Raw genomic sequence first — 18,856 nt, 5'->3', positions numbered from 1 at the left:
TCATATGATGTAGGCATAAGTAATTTAAATGAATTTCCTAAGATCACACAGGAGGTATGTAGCAAAGCCAGGCTTTGAACAAGCTCTATCTTGTTCTAGAGTCTGTGTTTTGTGTTTGTTTTTCTTTTTCTGGCCACACCACAAGGCATGCGGGATTTTGGTTCCCCGACCAGGGACAGAACCTGTGCCCCCTGTGGTGGAAGCACGGAGTCTTAATCACTGGGCCACCAGGGAAATCCCTAGAGTCTGTTTTCTTAACCTCTTTGTAATTCTACCTGTTATACTTCATTGTACTTGTTGGCTTCAATGTCCTTTTCATTTTCTAGATTTTTATTTTCTGAAGAGAAGAAACATTCTCTGGAGTATTTAGTGTCTTTCATACAGTAGGTATTCAATAAGTGTTTGCTTAATAGGTAGATGGTTGACTGAATAAAAGAGACCCTCACTCTCATACTGGAAAGGTACCTAAAAGTTTGTGTTAAATGATCTGAGAAATAGAAAATTCCAAGGAATTCTGAAACAAGCCTTTAAAAGAGTAAAAGTATACTCTTTTGCACTGAGTATTCACTTCAAGGTTTTTATGGGTTTCCAGTTTGAACTTTTATTCAGTTTTCTTTAAGTTTATCTGTATAGGTAATCAAGGAGAAAAATGACACCTACCTCACAGAGGGTGTTGTAAGGACTGAATGAAGTAATACATGTAATATATTCAGAGCAGTGCCTGGTACATAGAAAACCTTAAGGTATGCTACTATCACTGCTATTTGAATCAAAGGCAGAAGAGAGCATCTGTTAAGTGCAAGGACTTTGGTGTTATACTGATGGGGTTCACAGCCCAGCTCCAGTGTTTATTAACTGTGTGATCCTGGGTAAATTACTAATCCTCTCTAAACCAGTTTCCCTAGTGTCTAAAATAGCATAATAGCATGTATCTCAAATGGTTGTTGTGAGGTTAAAATGTTCTAAGTGATATGTATAAGAGTACACTTAGAACACTTAATCCTCACTACAACTATTTGAGGTATATATTTGTATTATACTCTAGTAGTTCTAAGTGTTATATATTTACACATTCTATCTATCTATCTCCCTAACTATCTCACTTCAAACAGGGTCTGTCTAATATACTCTGATATGAGTATTTTGTGTTATTATAATGATGCATTATTTATGATGCCTGGCAGGTAATATTGTCAGTATCTCTTGACTACATTTACAAATGAGAAGTCTTGGATAATTTCTAGGTTTCCATTGAGTCTCTGGATAGCCAGCACTTTTAAACAGACAATGCAACAGGAAAAATACCACGAAATCATAGCTTGGTGACATCGCCTTAGCGGTCAACTAGTCTATCCCAATAATTATGTCACAAGGAGAAAGACATAAGCTAGACTGTGAATTATACACAGTGAGGTACAAAGAAGTGCCTTGGTGAGTCCGGGAACAAAAGGTAGTACAAAAGAGCTATATCTTAGAGTACTCAGTGGAATTTTGCTAGACAAGGGCTTAAAAAGTAGGCTTTATTTGTAGGCAGTGGGAAAATACCATAGAATTATATTCAGAAAGTGAGCAAAACGGATCTGTGTTTTATAATGATCATACGTGGAAACTGTGTGCAGACTGGATTATCTAGATTAAGAAACCAGAGATTGGAGAATTGTTAAGGAAGGTCTTCAGTAGTCCCAATTTGGAGAGATAATGAGGGTCTGGAGTTGCAGAGAAGTGGGGAAGATGGAGAAGAAAAGGTAGCTCATTATGGGTAAGGAAGACAGAATCTGGTCTGGATAACTGATTGGATGTGGGGTAATGAATCAAGGATTGCCCTGAGACATGTAATTTGGGTAATTAGTTGGAAAGTTGGGCCATTAAGTGAGATACGGAAGACACCCGGTTGGTTTGGAGATCCATGTAGGCAGAGATGTCTAGGAAGTGACATCTATAGACTCTATGAGTCTATAGTTCAGTCAAGAGGTCAGGGCTGAAGATCCAGATTTGCCCATGGATTCTATGAGAAGAGATGAGGTAAAGGAAAGAATACTCAGGGATATTACCATTCAAGGAGTGGGCAGAGGAAATGGAGCTGGTGAAAGAGAGCGAAGGGGATGTTAGAGAAATAGGAAGAGAATCGAGAAAGCAAAGTTATTAAAGCTGAGGTACGGAGAGCTTTTCCAAAAGGAGTGTTACATTTCAGAGGCATCAAGTAGGGTGAAGACCAGAGAGGTCACTGGTGATATCTGTCAGAATAGAGAAGAGTAGAGTCAGTGGAATATTGGGTCTGGAATCTAGATCATCTGCAGTAAGTCAGGGTGGGAATGGGAAATGAGGTTATAAAGCCTGCAGATATGAACACTCTTTCCAGAAATTTGATTCACAGCCAAAAGAAAGAAGCCAGTGAAGATGATGGATTAAGGAGAATGTGAAGGATATATTTTAGGATGGAGATTTGAGAATAAGATTGAAGCAAGGTAGGAAAATAAGATCATTAAAGAAGCAAGTTGTAGAAGGTGATGGAAGGTAATTAATAATAATAGCTAACAATTATTGATTGTATACCATGTGCTAAGTACTCTATCTAGGAAGTGCTTTCCACAGGCTAATTCATTTAATCGTTATTCTCACCCTGGAGGCAGGGGCTAAACAGAGCACATACTCTTAACCCTTAGGCTGTGCTGGCCAGCTCTCTAAAATAGGCCGAAGAGCATAAGTAAAGGTTGATATGCACCAGTAAAGTTGTATGCTTTGCCCAAGAGGGGGCTCATTGCTTCTTTGGAGATCAGGCATCGGAAAATATTGATGAGTTTGGAGGCTAAGAATGTTTAAACCTGATGGCTCCTTCCCCCAAGTTCCCCAGTAAAATAGAGCAACTGTTTTGAGAGGGAGGTGAAGAGACAATGATGAGGAAGAAAGATCTGTAAGAATCACTACAGAACCTGGGTTTCTAATAGAATTAAATAAAAAGTCTTCTGAGTAAAACACAGTCCTTTTACCTTAAAAAAATGTGTGACTTAATAGAGTAGATATGACAAGTGCCCAAATAACTACAATATCAGGTAGCATGTGTGAAGGGACATAATAGACATAACTATATGAGGGTTCACCCAAAGGAGATACTGTATCTGCTTATGAGGCAGGAGAATCAAAAAGAATCTCCAAGTATATTTGTGATACTGGAAAAATAGAGTTTCAGCAAGCATTCCTAGAGGCTTAGTATCCCATTCTTTCCAACAGACAGCTCCACAGCTCCGTAAGAGCAGGGTTGTTCCATGAGAGAGTTTTCAACAAGGATTTCAGGGAATTGGAGTTGATGGGAACAAAGCACGGGGGAAGGAAGAGTCCCTGAACAGGAAAGGATGGGGAGGCAAGGGTTGAGAGCACTGAACCTGTTTTCCAACTAAAAAATGTCAGCCACCTCTAAGATTATTCTCCTCTTCTTCCTCCAGCTCTTCTCTAGTTCCTCATTATTGAGTGCTTATCAAATGCCTGGTACTTTACTAAGCTCTCTATACATTGAATGTATTCAATCTTCTCCATAGCTTTTGTGAAGATGTGATCCTCTCTGCTTTATAGGTGACTTAGCTGAGGCTCTAAGAGGTCATGTTACTTGCCCAGGGAATTCCACCCCGATCCATTTGATCTTTATCCTTGCTTCTCACACTGCCTCCAATAATTATACAAACAGCACCTGGCATATAGGAGATATCCCATACATTAATAATGATGATAATAATAATAATTATTAATGGATATATATCCAACAACACGTGGTGCTTTGGGGATTTATCAAGATGTTAAAGTGAACAGAATCCAAGGTACATTTGTGGGAGTGATAGAAAAGGAAAAAATTTATTTGTTTATTTATTTTTAGCAAATCCATTGAACTTAAAATCAGGCAGTTTTAAATACTTTACACAAATTATCCCATTTAATCTGCGTAATGATCATACTTGGGGAGGGTATTATTATTCGCATTTTACAGGTGAGGGTACTGAGTGACGAAACAATTACCCTAACTGGCCCAGGCACACAACCAATAATTGGCAAAGCAAGGATTCAGATCCCAGGTAATCTGGCCCCAGATCCATGCTCTTCACTGCTTCACTATGCCGACTCTGAAGGTTAAATGGAGCCAGAGTGTGGAGGAGCTCGTACACCCTGCCAAGGAAGGCACACCCGCTCTCAGAGCACATTCCCTTTCTCTTTCTCAGATCAGAGTTTCTTCCATGTGTCTTACACCAGTGATTATTTAGGACTTACTATCTTGGCTAATAGAGCCATTGCAGCACCAAGATCCTTGGACACACCTGAGATTATAAGCTTTACGAAAGTAAATCTGTCCTTTTTGTATTTGCATCCCAGCACTTGCCAGATGGTAAATATATAATAAATCTTTATGAAATAAGTGAAAAAAAGTATCATCAAATCATTCAGCCTTCAGGTATCAGATTTCCTAGAAAGGTAAGACATATCAGAAGTAGGAATTTTTACCCATAAAAATGATACAATAAGATGAATAATATTTATAAAGCAACTTGACACTTTGTGTAGAGACAACACAATATCAAACAAAAATATTTTAGGACTCAATCTGCAGCTTAGCTGAGCCAAAATTAATTTTGTTCATTGAATGTCTTTTCCTAATGTATGTTCTTCAAGGATGTTCTCAAAACACTGTGAAATCATGCTTAACAATTTCTTCCATGAGTCATTTGACTTGAAAATTGATCTTCAACTTGGAAAAGCCTTAGTGGCAGATCCAAGCAAGGAAAGAATTGCAAAGATTGAAGGCTTTATTGGAGGGAGTTTGACCCGAGTGAGAGTAAGGTGCTGAAGAAAAAAACAGAGTTGAGTGTGTGAACTAAGTAGTAGCTGAAAAACACTAAAACAGGGCCTGTCTCAGAATTGGCAGGAAAAGGGGTTTCTGAATGATTGTCTCCTGAGGGAAACATGGGAAAGCAGGAGTTAGGCCCCTCAGCCCAATGACAACATGATTTCTATTCACTTCCACAGCCTTATGGGGTTCTTTCTTTGATAAGTTCAAAGGGCATGGCTGACATAAAGGAGGTAAGAACCTAGGCTCTGAAGTGAGCTTTCGAAAGTAGGCTGCATGAGGGCAAGGCCTGTGTTGGGCTCACTGCTCTTCCCCAGGGTCTAGATCAGCCCCTGGCACTTAGAGGAGTTCAGTACATATTTGGTGATTGAATGAATGGAGTGTTGCATCTACTTTAGAATCTTAATTCCCCACGTTACTAGCTCTGTGGCCAAGGGAATATTCGTTACCTTCTCTGAACTGGCTTTCCCCTTTTAAAAATGATAAAAATAGTACCTACCTCAAAAGTTGTCACGTGCATTAACGGTGACAACATATGTAAAGCATTTCATGGAGTGCTTGGTACGTAGGAAGCAATATAAGTTCTTGTTGTTGTTGCTGTTATAATTATTGGTGTTATTATTAGGGGCTATTTGCTGCCATGTATCTGACATTTGGGGAATTACCTGCCCTCCCTCACTCCCAGTCATCCCAGTTTCCGTTGGCTAGTGGGAAGTAGAAATATGAAGTTCCTTGACTTTCACATATTTTATTCTCATACAACCTTTACTTTCCCACATTACACATAGATGCCTGAAGCTGTTTTTATTGGAGATTGTCCTTCATGCTGAGCTGCTTAGTGATGATTCTGAGCTAATTTACAATTAACATGGGGTAAGGACCGGGCTTCGGTCCAAGTCAGGGCCTATTCTCACCCCAGATGGTCTAGGGCTGACGTTAAGTCTGAGCTCCTCTTCTTGCCATTGGCCACCTGTGGGGGGCCTTCTTGAACCCCTGGACAGCCAGGGACTGGGACATGTTCATTGGTCATTCATTCATTCAGCAAAATTTGTGTGCTGACTCTGTGCCACAGTGTTGAGTGCTGTCCACACATCATAGGATCTCTGTCCAGCCTCTCCTCCCACTGCCACTGTCTCTGGGGAGGAGCAGATGGAAAGGAGCTTGTGAGCATGACAGAGCACAAGGTGAGATGGGGAGAGCAGTCGTGAGAGGACGGGGAGTGGGGGAAGCAGTCAGCTCAGACCCCATTAGGCTTATACAGGCTATGAAAACACGCTAAGAGAAAAAGCCCTTTCCTCCACCTCTGCTCCAGGAACCCAGCATGTGTGACCTCTGAGGTTTAAACACTGGAGGCATGTGTGCTCTCTGCCGAAGCTTCTTTCAAGCCTGGGAAACAGCAGGGTGCTGGCTGGCTACTTCAAGTTGTCAGCTGCCTCCCACCAGAGGTCTCTGGAAACCTATAAAGTTTCTTACCTGCCATTCCGGGTTGCAATTTCAAAGAGACAATTTCATAAGAGACAATAATTAGGTGTTTCATAGTTCTTTGGGTTTTTTGTTTGTTTGTTTTTTTTTTCTATCTGGGAACAGAAATCTCCTCCTTTAGAACATGCAAAATGTTTGTTGAGTGCCCACTTTGTGCCAGGCTCTGTGCTAGGCACTTTGTAACATTATTTTGCTTAATGCTCACCACAAACTATGAGGTTATATTATCACTTTTTAAAAATTTTTTAAGAAATAAGAAAAATAAATATCAAAAAGGTAAGTAATTTTCTCAAGTTTATTTACACAATTAGTAAGACTTAAAGTTGGGCATGAATAAGCCTAATGTCTGAAATGTATGAGGAATGTGAAAGAAAACGTGAAATGGAGAACTTCAGGGCAGGTGCTGATGTGTAAAAATGGAGGGGTGGCGGGGTATTTATTAATTAAACAAATTCATCTGAAGATCAGGTTGAAATACTGGTCTTCCAAGCTCTGGGTTCTACATAGTTCCTATCCAAGGTTAGCCTGTGAATGTGGGGGGGAGCTGGGAAGGGTCTTGTGTGTATACACGAAACAAGACAATGGGACTCAGAGAAAGAAGGGAAGGGTGGTTCTGTGTGGAAAAAAAAATAAGCATTTTAAAAGAAACTGAACATATATATATTCAGGGAGTATGTGTATATATATATATATATATATATATATATATGTATACACATTCAGGGAGAGAGACAGAGCAAGGAGAAAAGTGACGCTGAATAATAGAGTGTGAACCCCAAATGCCTGCTCGCATTCACAGGCACTAACTGTGAGAAAATACCAACAACGGAGGAGCTGCAGGGATGCCATTTATGGATAAAAGCTATTTATGAGAAAGAGAAGCCTCAGAGTGGGACTATTACTCTTGTTAGGTCCCTCTGAGAAGTAAATTACGTGTTGGAGTAGGTAGGTGCAACTCTTTTGTATTTCTATGTTACATTTACTGCGATGACAATAATGATATGCCACCCTTGGCTTCCAAAGGGGGCTTTCTCAAATTGAGGAACTGAGCCTCGCTCTGTGCAAGTTGCTGTGCTGGGGCTGTGAGAGACACAAAGGCTCAGGTCATATCTCCTTGTTTTTAAGGAGCTTGCCAGCCACGGGTGACAATACAGCACATATATAGAGATAGCGTGCAAACTTCAGCGCAGGAAAATGTGTCAGATAGGCATTTAGTCAGTGAACGCTATACAGGAATTGGGGGTTGGGAGAGGGGGAGGAATTGCAGTGAATCCACCTTCAGTTAGATATTCATTTATTCATACGTTCGTTCACTCATTCATTCATCCATTCAATAAATATGCACTGCAATCTTTATGACCTTCCATATGACAAACCCTTCAAATAAATCAATGGATAAATCAGGATCCCCATCTTAAAGTCTAGTGACTTGGAGTTGGAATGATCAGTTTCAGTTGGCGGAGTTGGACTGCATCCTTGGATTATCTGTCTTTTGGACAATGTACCTAATGACTCCAAAAAAGTGTTTTACTGGTGATTGGGTGCAGTTTTTAGAATAGAATATCTATATTTAAGGTTCACTGAGTGTTGTTCAGAGTTCAGTACTAGATGTTGGCCTTATTAGCACTTTTGTCAAATAATTAATCACCCAGACTGATCCTAAAATATGCTTCCAAACATAATTATAACATGATAAAATTTTAGAGCTGAGAACAAACCAATTAGTGAACAGTTTCTTCTAAGTGTTCCTAAATAGAATCATCATCATCATCATATCTTGCGAGAATACCATGAGGTAGGTACTATTATGATCTCCATTTTACAGATGAGAAACCTGAGCCTCAGAGCGGGTAAATGACTGTGGAATGGTTTATGGTGATCACGCATAGCAAGAGGCAGAGCTGGGACCTAGGCTACACCCCAGATCCAGCGGACTCAAACACTCATGCTCTCTTCTATGCATCTGTGTTATTCCCTTGGGAAATAAGGATCCGATAGTCACTTTTAATATTCATAAAGACATAATAGACATTGTGAATTTTTTAAAGCAGTTCATGGTGATGAATATTGCATGTTGTCTGCCCTGCACTCAGTTTGGCAGTATTGGTCATCTCAGGCAAGCTAGAAGCATTTATTAGCAATTAGAAATATCTCTTTTTGATAAAAATGGTTATATAAGTGCCTGTTCAAAATAGGGGATCATAGTTGTGGGGAACCAGTATTTTATCCCAAGCCTCTGGTTTCCAGATGTGGACACTGGAACATAAGGAGTTAAGCCAGTTACTCTGAAGAGATGCATTTGGGAGATACAGGGATGGGGTGTGTTGTAGCAGTTGATAGAAAAATGAGTTGAGGACTCATTAATCTTAAATGAGTAAACCAATGCAGCTAGCCAAGAATATCTTATGGATCCAATTCAAACTTGAAGTGCGTGGGACACCCATTTCTTTCTTCTTAAATTGTGAAATGTAATATCAAATGGAGAGTAAATCTTGATATTGAATCCTGTCAACCTTACTTTAGAAATATCCCTTGATATTAAAAAAAGGAATTCTAACCCTAAGGCATTATTATTAAAATGTGTGGAAGTTGCCAGGTTGTTAAGATGAGAACACGGAATGTGGAGTTGACTAGCAGTAAGGTGAGAAGGACATTCTTACTTCTTTTTATGATGCTCTGGAACCAATTCTGACAGGGAAAAAAAAATGATGTAAGATTCTGAACAGGTAAAGAAGGAATGCAAAAATAACCTACGCTGGTCTATCTATGTTTGGGTACCAAAGTGTTGACCGCTATTGTTCACAACAATTCTGTCTGTTTTTGACCATTTGCCATTTGATCTGCTGTTCTTTAAAGTAAAGACGGTTAATCACTATTCAGTGAATAACAGCTAGTCTGGGGCTCCTCCAGGTCAAGGGCAAGTGTCTTCACATCTTGGTATCCTCAAGTACTTAGAAAAGAAAACTTGGGACAAGTTATGGGCGCAATATATGCCTATTGGTTAAAGGGTTAAAGGAAAGAATAAATAAATAGCAACTGTATCCTCAGAACTGTTAAAAACTGTTAGACTCCAAGGAGATGGAATTTTATATATGTATGGTTTGGCACCTGTCCTTAAGGAGTTCCTGGTCTAGCTGGAGATTAGAATTGACTACTTCTATTAAGTGTAACCTGCATGGCATCTTCTATAAGGGCACTGAGAAATCAGGAACAGAGTAGAGGAGGAGACAGGACTTGGGATATTCCCTTGGCATGAAGAGGGTGTAGGTGGAGGCGAGGGACAAGAAACCAGGCAAGTAAGGGGTGGTGGGTGGTGGAAACTGTGTATGTGTGAGAATAGGGTGTTACCAAACCAAGGGTCTGTTGGGCAATGTGAGCTATACTGGCCAAGTGGCTAGTTTATGTAACGTGGAACAGCCAGGCCCAGGAATTTAGACTTGATGGAGCAGGAAATCTCTAGAGTCCCACTTACCTTTCCCCCTGGAAGTTAAGCATAAATATAAATATACCCTTACAAAGAGAGGACAAACATTGTAACTTAATATGTGTTCCCTCTAAGGCAAATAAGGTCTCAGGCTTTTGAAATGCACACCGTGGGCTTGCTTTCACATTCACTTATTTATTCATTCCACAAAACTTTACAGAGGACCTACTAGAGCTAGAATTTTGTTAAGCACCACGGGGGGTACAAAGATGAAGAGCACTCGGTCCCTATCCCCCAGGAGTTTACAGCTGAATGGTGGAGACAAACGTGTACACACAAGTCCTTGCAATAGGAGGTAAGAATGTAAACACAGGAATTGTAGGGGCTTAATGTCCGGAGATATTAAAAGGAGGTGATTAGAAAGTAAGAAAGATTTTTCAGGCGAGCTGGTTTTTAAATGAGGTTTAAAACTCCGATGGGGTAGAATATATTTTCTTTCAAGGCAAGAGCCAGGGTTAAGGCTCTGGAAACCTATGGAGTGGGGGGATAATGTGGTAATGAACAGTGGCCTGATCTGGCTGGAGCGCAGGGTTCCCCAAGGGGTGCAGTGGGGGGATTTAGCTGGCTATTTGCCTAATAACGAGGCTGGGATCAGGCAGAAGGAAGCCCAGCTGAGACTTTATTCCGCATCTCCGTGCTTTGACCTAAGCATCTATTGGGTCCCTTTAAAAGATTCTCCTCCTCTTTCCTAAAGAGAGTTCTAGCAGTTGGGGGTGGGGACCATTTCCTAAAGTCAAGGCGTAAGTTAAAGGTCTGCCGAGCTGCCCACGGGGGATTTAAATCTCGCACCAGAAGAGGAAACGTGTGGGAAGCGGAGTAGGGGGAACCCAGTAAAGAACAACATCAACCCCCAAACGACACGAGCCCCGGGCGGGACAGGTTGCCTTCCAGACCCGGGAGCGGGACACCAGCACCCGCCAGAGCTCGGAGCCCCGCACTGGCGGGCAAGAGGGAGTGGAAGAGCGGGAGGTAGGGAGGGAGGGAGGAAGCGCGAGAGGGAGGGAGGAAGAAAGGGAGGGAGGCGGCGTCATGTGATCCGCTTCCCTGCTCCTTTAAGCGTCCACAGGCGGCGGAGCGGCCACAATCACAGCTCCTGGCATTGGGGGAGCCCGAGCCGGCTGTGTCGGGGGAATCCGTGCGGGCGTCTTCCGTCCCGGTCCCATCCTCGCCGCGCTCCCGCACCCCTGAAGTTTTGCAGCGCCCAGAAAGGAGGCGAGGGAGAAGGGAGCGTGAGAGGAAAGGGAGCAAAAAGCACACCCTAAAACATTTATTTCAAGGAGAAAAGAAAAAGGGGGGCGCAAAAATGGCTGGGGCAATTATAGAAAACATGAGCACCAAGAAGCTGTGCATTGTTGGTGGGATTCTGCTCCTGTTCCAAATCATCGCCTTTCTGGTGGGAGGCTTGATTGGTAAGTGCGAGAGCTGCAAACTTTTCCCCCTTTCTCTCTTTTCGGGCCCCTTCCCTCTTTGCCTCTTCGGCTACTTGTTACAGTATCACTGCCTTGCTTCTATGATCTAATTAGTCCGGCTATTGTGCTTAAGAAAGCAGAGCTCCATGGGGCTCCGTGGGGCACAATCCAGTCTAGTGGCTAAGAGAAAAGGAGGGGGAAAAGTTTTGGCCTAGTTTCAGTATCCACTTGAAAGGAAGGAGGGGGGTAGCGGGGGTGGGAATCTTAAGCATGGCGACGGATCGCGCGAGGAAGCGCTGGGTTACAAAGTTGATTGCCGCTCCCCCCGCTTTTTCCCGCGTTCCCCCCCTTTTCCTCTCGCTTCCCTCCCAATCAGCTCCCGGAGGGCAACGTAATCGACTTTATTAGGAACAACTGAAGAGTCAGAGAACTGCGCCCGGCGCAAACCCAGAGAGCCCTGTTACAGGGCTGTGATCTCTGCATGTGTAAACGCTTTGGGTTGTCTCAGCTGGGGGCTGAGAGTTTGCATTTCGGGTCCTGACCTTCGTGCCCTCAGCTTCCTCGTCGCACTCCCATCCCACGCCCCGCCGTGGCCGTCCGCAAGGTCCGAGCCTTGGCCCGGAGCCTGGATGGGGTGAGGTACGGTGGGAGAGAGTCCTTGGATGGCGCTGCGGGAAGTTGGAGAGGTCGGAGGGGAAAGGCGTATCGGAAAGGTGTTGCTTTTGGCCTCCCGCCCTCTCGCGAATCTCCCCTCCCCCACTTCTTAGAGCTCCGAGAGCCGGTGAGTCGGGAGCCCCGGGTCCTGCCTTGGCGCCTAGGAGGGCGGCCTGCGCCCCCGCCGCAGCCCCCCGCAGGTGACAGCTCCCCCCCCGGGAGACCTCCCCTGGCGTGCACCGCCCGGACCTCTCGAGCCAAACACGCTTCCGGGTGAAGAAGATGGTTTCACGGATCTTCCACTCAAAAATACTCCCTTCTTCTCGCCGTGTCTCCATCTCCATCCATCCTCCCGCCTCTCCGCACACTCGCTTTCCCCTTACCCTCGAGATTTAGGACGTCCCGGCGCAAACTTCAGCGCCAACTTCGCCACGGGTGCGGATGGGAGGCTTGGCTTCCGTATTTCGCAGATCTGTAAAACTTTGCGGAGTGGAGAGTCTACGGAGGGGCTTTCTGCGCGCGTCCCTCTTCCGGAGCCCGCGCGGCGCGGGTGTCGTCGTGGTCGTGAGAGCTGCACAGGCTTGGGCACCTCAAGTCCTGTGCCTGGCGTTTTGTCTCCAGACTTGGGTTTGATGGGAACAAATGAAAGGGAGTCTGGTTTTGTAAATCACCGTAACATCCAAGCTAATTGTTTAAACAAAGGAGAGTGGGTGAACCTTCACCAAGGAGAGAAATTTCTGGAGGAGATCGTGCCTTTCGCTGTGTGTGTATCCACAAAGCAGAAGGAGGTTCGGAGTTTTCCAAGCTCATATCCTCAATTTGGGTCAAACAGCTTAATCTTTTTATTCCTGGAACCCTCCCTCCCACCCCTCCCGTTAGGAGCTCCTGTTTAGCTACGTGCAATCTCCATGTTTCCCTGTATTGGATTTTTCGAGGCTCTTAATACATTCTCTACTGGGAGCTGAAGGCAGCCTTCTCTGTGCCCTCACGGTGATTATGCAGCGGTTACAATTACACCTCTTGTCTCCCTTGATGAGCAGTTGCAGTTAGATGCCATTGGATCTTGTGTGATTTCAGTGGCAGACCATAATTAAAATTTCTTGCACCTTGTGCTTTCAGAATTAAATTGGCCTATTATCCCTGTCTGACCTTCATCCTCTTTGAGGTTTTTGCACAAGCAGTGAACCATTACACATAGTTCCCTGGTATTTGTTGGTGTGTGTTTCTTTTTCTAAAGTTGATCTCGCCCGTTATCCACTGTTGTGGGTTTCTTAGGGCACTTCTGGAACTAGCATAATTTCTGGAATCTTAGTACTGTGGAGAAGGTCCAAGGGCACTGGTGAATGGCTGCTGGACATTGGAGTTTCCATAGGATCAGAACAGTTGTATGTTCAAAGAGGGGTTTGTTTGGAGTAAGTGGTGCCAAGGGTTGTTTTTCCCTGAGAACTTGATTAGTGACCGTATCTGATAACAATCTCAAAAAGTTAGTGATAGGTCTCGATTCCCCTCAGTAAATCAACTGATTTAATTCCATCTTTACTTGAAAAAGAAAACTACCTCTGTATAACACTTCTTGGGGGAAATTGTTGTGTACGTTGACCTCTTACCTCTCCTCCTTCCTCAGTTGCCAAGGCTGTGTCCCTAGTTCTGGCCTGAAGGCTGAAAAGATCAGATCCGTTTCACCGCAACACTTGAATAGTGGCTTAGCCTTTACCTCAACCAGTTATAGAGTAATTTTTTTTTCTGTTAAACAAATCTAAGAACTTAGGTATGCTATAAGACCCAAACATGGGAAATAAATATCAACAAAAGGTAAGTGATATGTTTTCCCTCTAAACTTCCCTAAACTGGAAAGCAGGTGAAACTAAGCAAAGGATGGAACTTCAAGAAAGTGAGTGAGTGGAATCAGTAGCTGAAGAAGAAGTGTGTAGGCTGGAAAGTCTAAGTCCAGAAACCTCCTCTTCCATGCTCCGCAGTGAGAAGAGAACTTCTTCACTGCTCAACCCTATTGATGCGTAGGAAGTCCGGTGTCTTGGGTGTGCAGTGTCTTTCTAATTCATCAACAGAGGCCAAGTGAGAAAGTGAAATCTTCACTTTGAATTGGCCTCGGTATATAATGTTCCTTTTTGATCACTGTTGTTCTAGATGAAAGGAAACATGACAGCCTAGAAAGGGGAGGATCCGAATGGCAAAGCTCCTGATGGTAAGGGTGTAAGTACTCCACGCAGAGGCAAAACAAAAACAATCAACCACCACCCCCGAACAATAATGACAAACCATGCACCCAAGGTGACAGGCAGTTTTTCAGTTAACCAACAGGCTTCAGTCTCCTCATTGGTAGGTTGATGAGTTTGAGATTCCTTTCAGTTGTGAAATTGTATGAATTTTTCAGTGCTTAAGTTTTATGTGGCATTCAGGCTGGTGTTTGGTTGTAGCCTTCTAGAATTGATGGGGAAAAATTTAAACACTAGGTAAAAAGGAAATAAGAGGGATTGGGTTTTGGTTTAGTCAGCTTAAATCCTCCCCTGCTCCAACAGCCTTCTTAGAACCAAGGTTTTTTTTGTGTTTTTTTTTGTGCTTGTTTTGTTTGTTTGTTTTGTGCCAGGGTCTGTATACTGCTAAGCCTTTAATGGGATTTTTCAAGAAGTCTCTGGAAAGCAATATCTTATGTGGTAGAATTTGGGGTACTTAAGAATTCAATGAATTATGCCATGCTTTTGTAAAAACTTTGAGTCATTATAAAATCATGCATCTGATTGTTTTCTTATGTATTGAGAAGGTTTCTTAAGTGGCTAACTTATTTTGTATTTAGAATTCATTTAAAAATTTAAGAACCCCTGAAGGAAAAGAAAATATTTTTAGAGATATAGCTTAATCTTTAGCCTCCTTAAAAATAAGCCTGCAGAAAATTAAAAAAATAATTTTCCTTTGATTTCACGTTTGGTGAGTTTAGTTCATGGAGAAGCAGCTGCAGGGGTGGTGGAAGGGGGGAGGGGAAGGAGACCATGTGTGCTGAAACAACAGTGCAGCCGACTAAAAATCATGAACTTGATTCCCTGGCCTATTATGTGCAATTTGCTCAGCTTCAAATTAGTCATGTCTGGGAGATATAATGGTTGGAAAAGCAGGTCACCGTTCCCACCTGTTCTAAAACTGGTAAGAGTATAAAGATCAGGGTTGGATGAATAGAAAATTATTGCATTGTTTTAAGCATACCCGTAAATTAGAATATTCCAAACTTAAACCCAAATAAGTATCAACAAATTGCCCATTATTATTATTTTAGGAAGGATTGCTTTCTTTCAAAGGCTTAGTATGTTAGCAGCCTTTTCTTGTTTTTTATTGCTGAGAATATTATATGTGTGTATACATGTATAATACACATACATATACACACGTATAATCAGTTTTCTCAATTTTAGCATGGACTTATCTACTGCTTTTCAATGATATAGCCGTATTATTGGGCTATTATTGTTTGAATGGAAACTATGGGTGGTTTTGATTGTGGTCCATTCATATGAAGAGTTTTTGTTTCTGCTACTATCACTTATTTGAAAGGGGCAGGATTTTAAGAAATTTAATAAAATTACAGTTATGCAGAGTATATAAGTGTTTGCTTCTCAATATATTAGGTTTTAAACTCGTTGTGGTATTTATTACATTTTAACATATATTAATAATGCAGTACTTGGCAGTCCTGCAGTGTTTGGGTATCTGTTGAGAAAAGAACTAATGAACTTGCTTTTGGTTGATGTTACTCCACAGTTTTCTGTATTTGATTCTTATTTTGTAAAATTTCATATCTGACTAAACCATGTCATTTTTTTCTTTGTTAACTATCAGTATCTAATACGGTTCGTAGAAGTACTGTGCAACCTCAAAATTTCTTTTGTAAAGAGTGGGAAATTTTTTGTAATTGAAATTGCATTATTTGACTTTTAAAAAACTATCTAAGCCATCATGTTGGTTATTGCAACAAAGTCATGCTAGTGCTAACAGTCTCTAATCATGCTTTCATCTAATCATTCAGTACAGCCTGTCTAGGCTTCTGTTGGAACTTTCCCTTTTCCCTGTTCAAAGTGAGAAACATTTCCTTGAGATAATAGTGTGGCTTTGTAAGGTTTTCAAGTCCCCTGCCTGGAACCCAGATCTAGACTCAAAGCCTTTCCTAGCTAGTTGACATTTTGCAATAATGCAGCCTTAAAAAAAATTTTTTTTTTTAATCCATGTAGACTGAGGAAAGATTCTTACCTTATCTTCCCCATAAAGGTGTTTCTATGGAGATTTAGAATTTGGAATTGTGTGAAAGTCCTTAGCTTAGAGCTCATGTATGTTACCTACCTACTGTGCAAAATATTGATTAGAGCCTAATGTGTACCCAGCATAGTGCTACAATGCTGACTAGGGCTTAGGAAAGAGGGGACTTGAAGCCTGAGTAACCTCGGGGAGCCAGAGGTAGAAAAGAGTCCCTCTTAATCCAAGTTCACTAGCTAAAGATTTCTTATGATGAGGTTTTCAAGATCATGATAATTCTCACTCATTTACTGGGAATTTGAGAACATGTGAAATGAGAAGCCCTGTTAATTATGTCATCAAATAGTTATATTAGTATTTCATCTTAACATATTAATATAACAATATAAATAATACTAAACATGTGTTAAATATGTACTGTGTGCCAGACTTTGTTTAATTTGATTCATGCAAAGCCTTGCCACATTGGTACTGTTGTACCCATTTTACGTATAAGTAAACTGAGGTACAGAAAGTTCTAGAAAAATTGCTCAAGATTACCTAGCTAGTCAGGGTCAAAACTCGGATTGGATTCCAGTCAATCCAGAATTATCAACCATTAGGTGCTCCTGACCCCACTTCCCAAAGCCTTGCCTTCTAGGGCTGAATAGAAATGGTTTGAATGTAGACAGACATGATAAGTAACACTGTAAATGCAACTAATTTCTCATTTCTAACCAACAGGTAACATGTTAAAAGAAAAAGTATCAAATCTGATGATAAGTGAAATGGAGTCCAGCTGTACTTAATAAAGCAGAGCCTTGACCCAGCTAAGGGAGGACAACTTCTGAGAAGTCTATATATGCCAGTCCAACCAATTTCTTACAGGTTCTAACCAGTACCCATAATTCTATGAATAATCCAACTGGCTGAGCAGCCAAGTTCATTAGCCACAAAGTGTTTGAGTTCTGCTACCTTAAGGAAGATTACTCAATTTTATTTTCTCTAGTTAGTGGTTTTAACATATTTATACAGTTATATAAGTCTGGACTTTTTCAAAGGAAGAGGAGAGAAGAAATCAACTGAGGTTGGAGAGGTTTTTTAGAGAGTGTGGATTGGCAGTGAGAGCAGCTGAAAGAAGAGCCTCTTACTGAAAGTTGAAAATTCAGTTTCCCCAAAGGATAATTTTTGTTTATATAGACACCATGCATAATAATGAGGGCATTTCACACCGGAGGCTTCCATGCTGACGCTGTGAATAGGTACATGTCCCATTGGAAAAAATGTTGATGGATTTTCTCTATTGAGAGATTTACTACCCTCAGTTTTGATAGAGACTCTAAGAGATGAAGGGAGACAGAGAGCATCAAGACGTGAAAAGATCATGTCTATTTCATTTGTCTTCTGTTTTCTCTGAGGTGTTGTAGCGGTGGCACAATAGAATAGACAAGTGTGCCAGATGTGTATGGTTCCCAGAAAAAGTGCCTGGATGGGGATGGGAGTGGAGAGGAGGAGCTTGAGGCACTGAAGTTCTCAAACTTGATGATGAAATGTTTTGCGTTTTTCCCTTTTCATAATAGGGCTAATCAAAAAGAATTGATAAATAACAGAAAAGAGCAACTCATATGTTTTAGAATACAGAAATCCTAAGGTTCTTTAGCCCTTTAGCACTACCTCTCCCTCCCCTCCATCCCTCCCACCCTACCATGTTCCACCCATAATTAAATTTTGTTGAGGAGTGAAAGCAATAATCAGAGTGTCATCTGACCAGTAGTGAGGGATTTGGCTAATTATGATTTGTTGCTGTTTTGAAGATTTATTGGGTGACTATGGAAAACATTTTACATGTATTGATTCACTTAATGAACATAACAACTTAGAGGAGCAGGTACTTTCTCCAGTTTTCAGATGAACGTGAGGCTCACTTAAGGAACTTTTCAGAGTTAACAGAGATGGTAAATAAGAGGGCTGGCATTCAAGCCCATGATCCTGAACTGAATCAAGCCATGCTCTCAAGTCTAATGCCACTCTCCTCCTATTGTTCCTTCAATTTCTATGGGAAACAAAGAGTCAAGTGTGATGAAACATTCTACACAGATTCAATAGAAGATGAAAGCTCAGACTAGCTTTTTCTGCTTCTACGCCTTTCCCAGACCACATACTCCCATCACTGCCTGGGTACTATTCACTGACCTAGTTACTTCCTATACAAATGATCCCAATTCCTAAAATATATTAACCTCCTTCACCAGCTATTGTAAGTGTTGGCCAGTGCTTGCAGGCCATGCTGAAGAGGGCTAAACCTGAGGAAATTACACCCCAGCTCCCCCCCACCACCAAAAGAAATTATTACACACAGCAAAGAGTAACTGAGAGTTGTAATTGAAAACTTGTCAAAGAGTTGCTTCGACCTGAATGCCAGCTAGACTTAGTATACACAATAGGTCCTGAATATAGCTGTTAAATACAAGAGAGGGGAATGTGGGTGGGGAGAAGGGAGATAGGAGTAGAATGTGGATTCAGGAAAGGAAAATTAAGGCCCCTATAAACATATGAGAACGTCTCTTTGGGACATAACTTATGCCTGGATTTCCAAAATCTACTTCCTATGTCACCCACTCCTCCCAAGCTGAGCTAGTGTTTCTCTCTACTTGCCTGTTTAAATCCTGGGCCTTCAAGTGCAATTTCTGCTCCCTCTTTTTCTTTTCTACTCTATTCTTTTAATATTCCCTGGTAAAGGGTGTTCTTTCTTCACTGGCCCAC

At 41.8% G+C, this 18,856-nt stretch overlaps 1 protein-coding gene across 4 annotated transcripts in view; it reads left to right on the top strand.

The window, feature by feature from the left end:
• The first annotated feature begins 10,836 nt into the window (after window positions 1–10,836).
• Window positions 10,837–18,856, top strand: part of WLS (Wnt ligand secretion mediator) — a 105,988-nt gene continuing 97,968 nt past the window's right edge. Inside the window, exon 1 of one of the 4 annotated variants that reach the window (XM_067726532.1) lies at window positions 10,837–11,203. In XM_067726532.1, coding sequence (XP_067582633.1) covers window positions 11,098–11,203 — 106 coding nt within the window. In that variant the 5' untranslated portion in view covers window positions 10,837–11,097. Of the gene's footprint in view, window positions 11,204–11,606; window positions 11,843–18,856 lie in introns of those variants that run through there. The other 3 variants (XM_067726531.1, XM_067726528.1, XM_067726529.1) reach the window with 3 other exon arrangements.

This window comes from Pseudorca crassidens, chromosome 2 (assembly GCF_039906515.1).
Source record: "Pseudorca crassidens isolate mPseCra1 chromosome 2, mPseCra1.hap1, whole genome shotgun sequence".
In the NCBI taxonomy this organism is placed as follows: Eukaryota; Metazoa; Chordata; class Mammalia; order Artiodactyla; family Delphinidae; genus Pseudorca; species Pseudorca crassidens.
The sequence above is the reverse complement of the archived record's forward strand: the minus strand, read 5'-3'. Positions and strand labels throughout refer to the sequence as shown.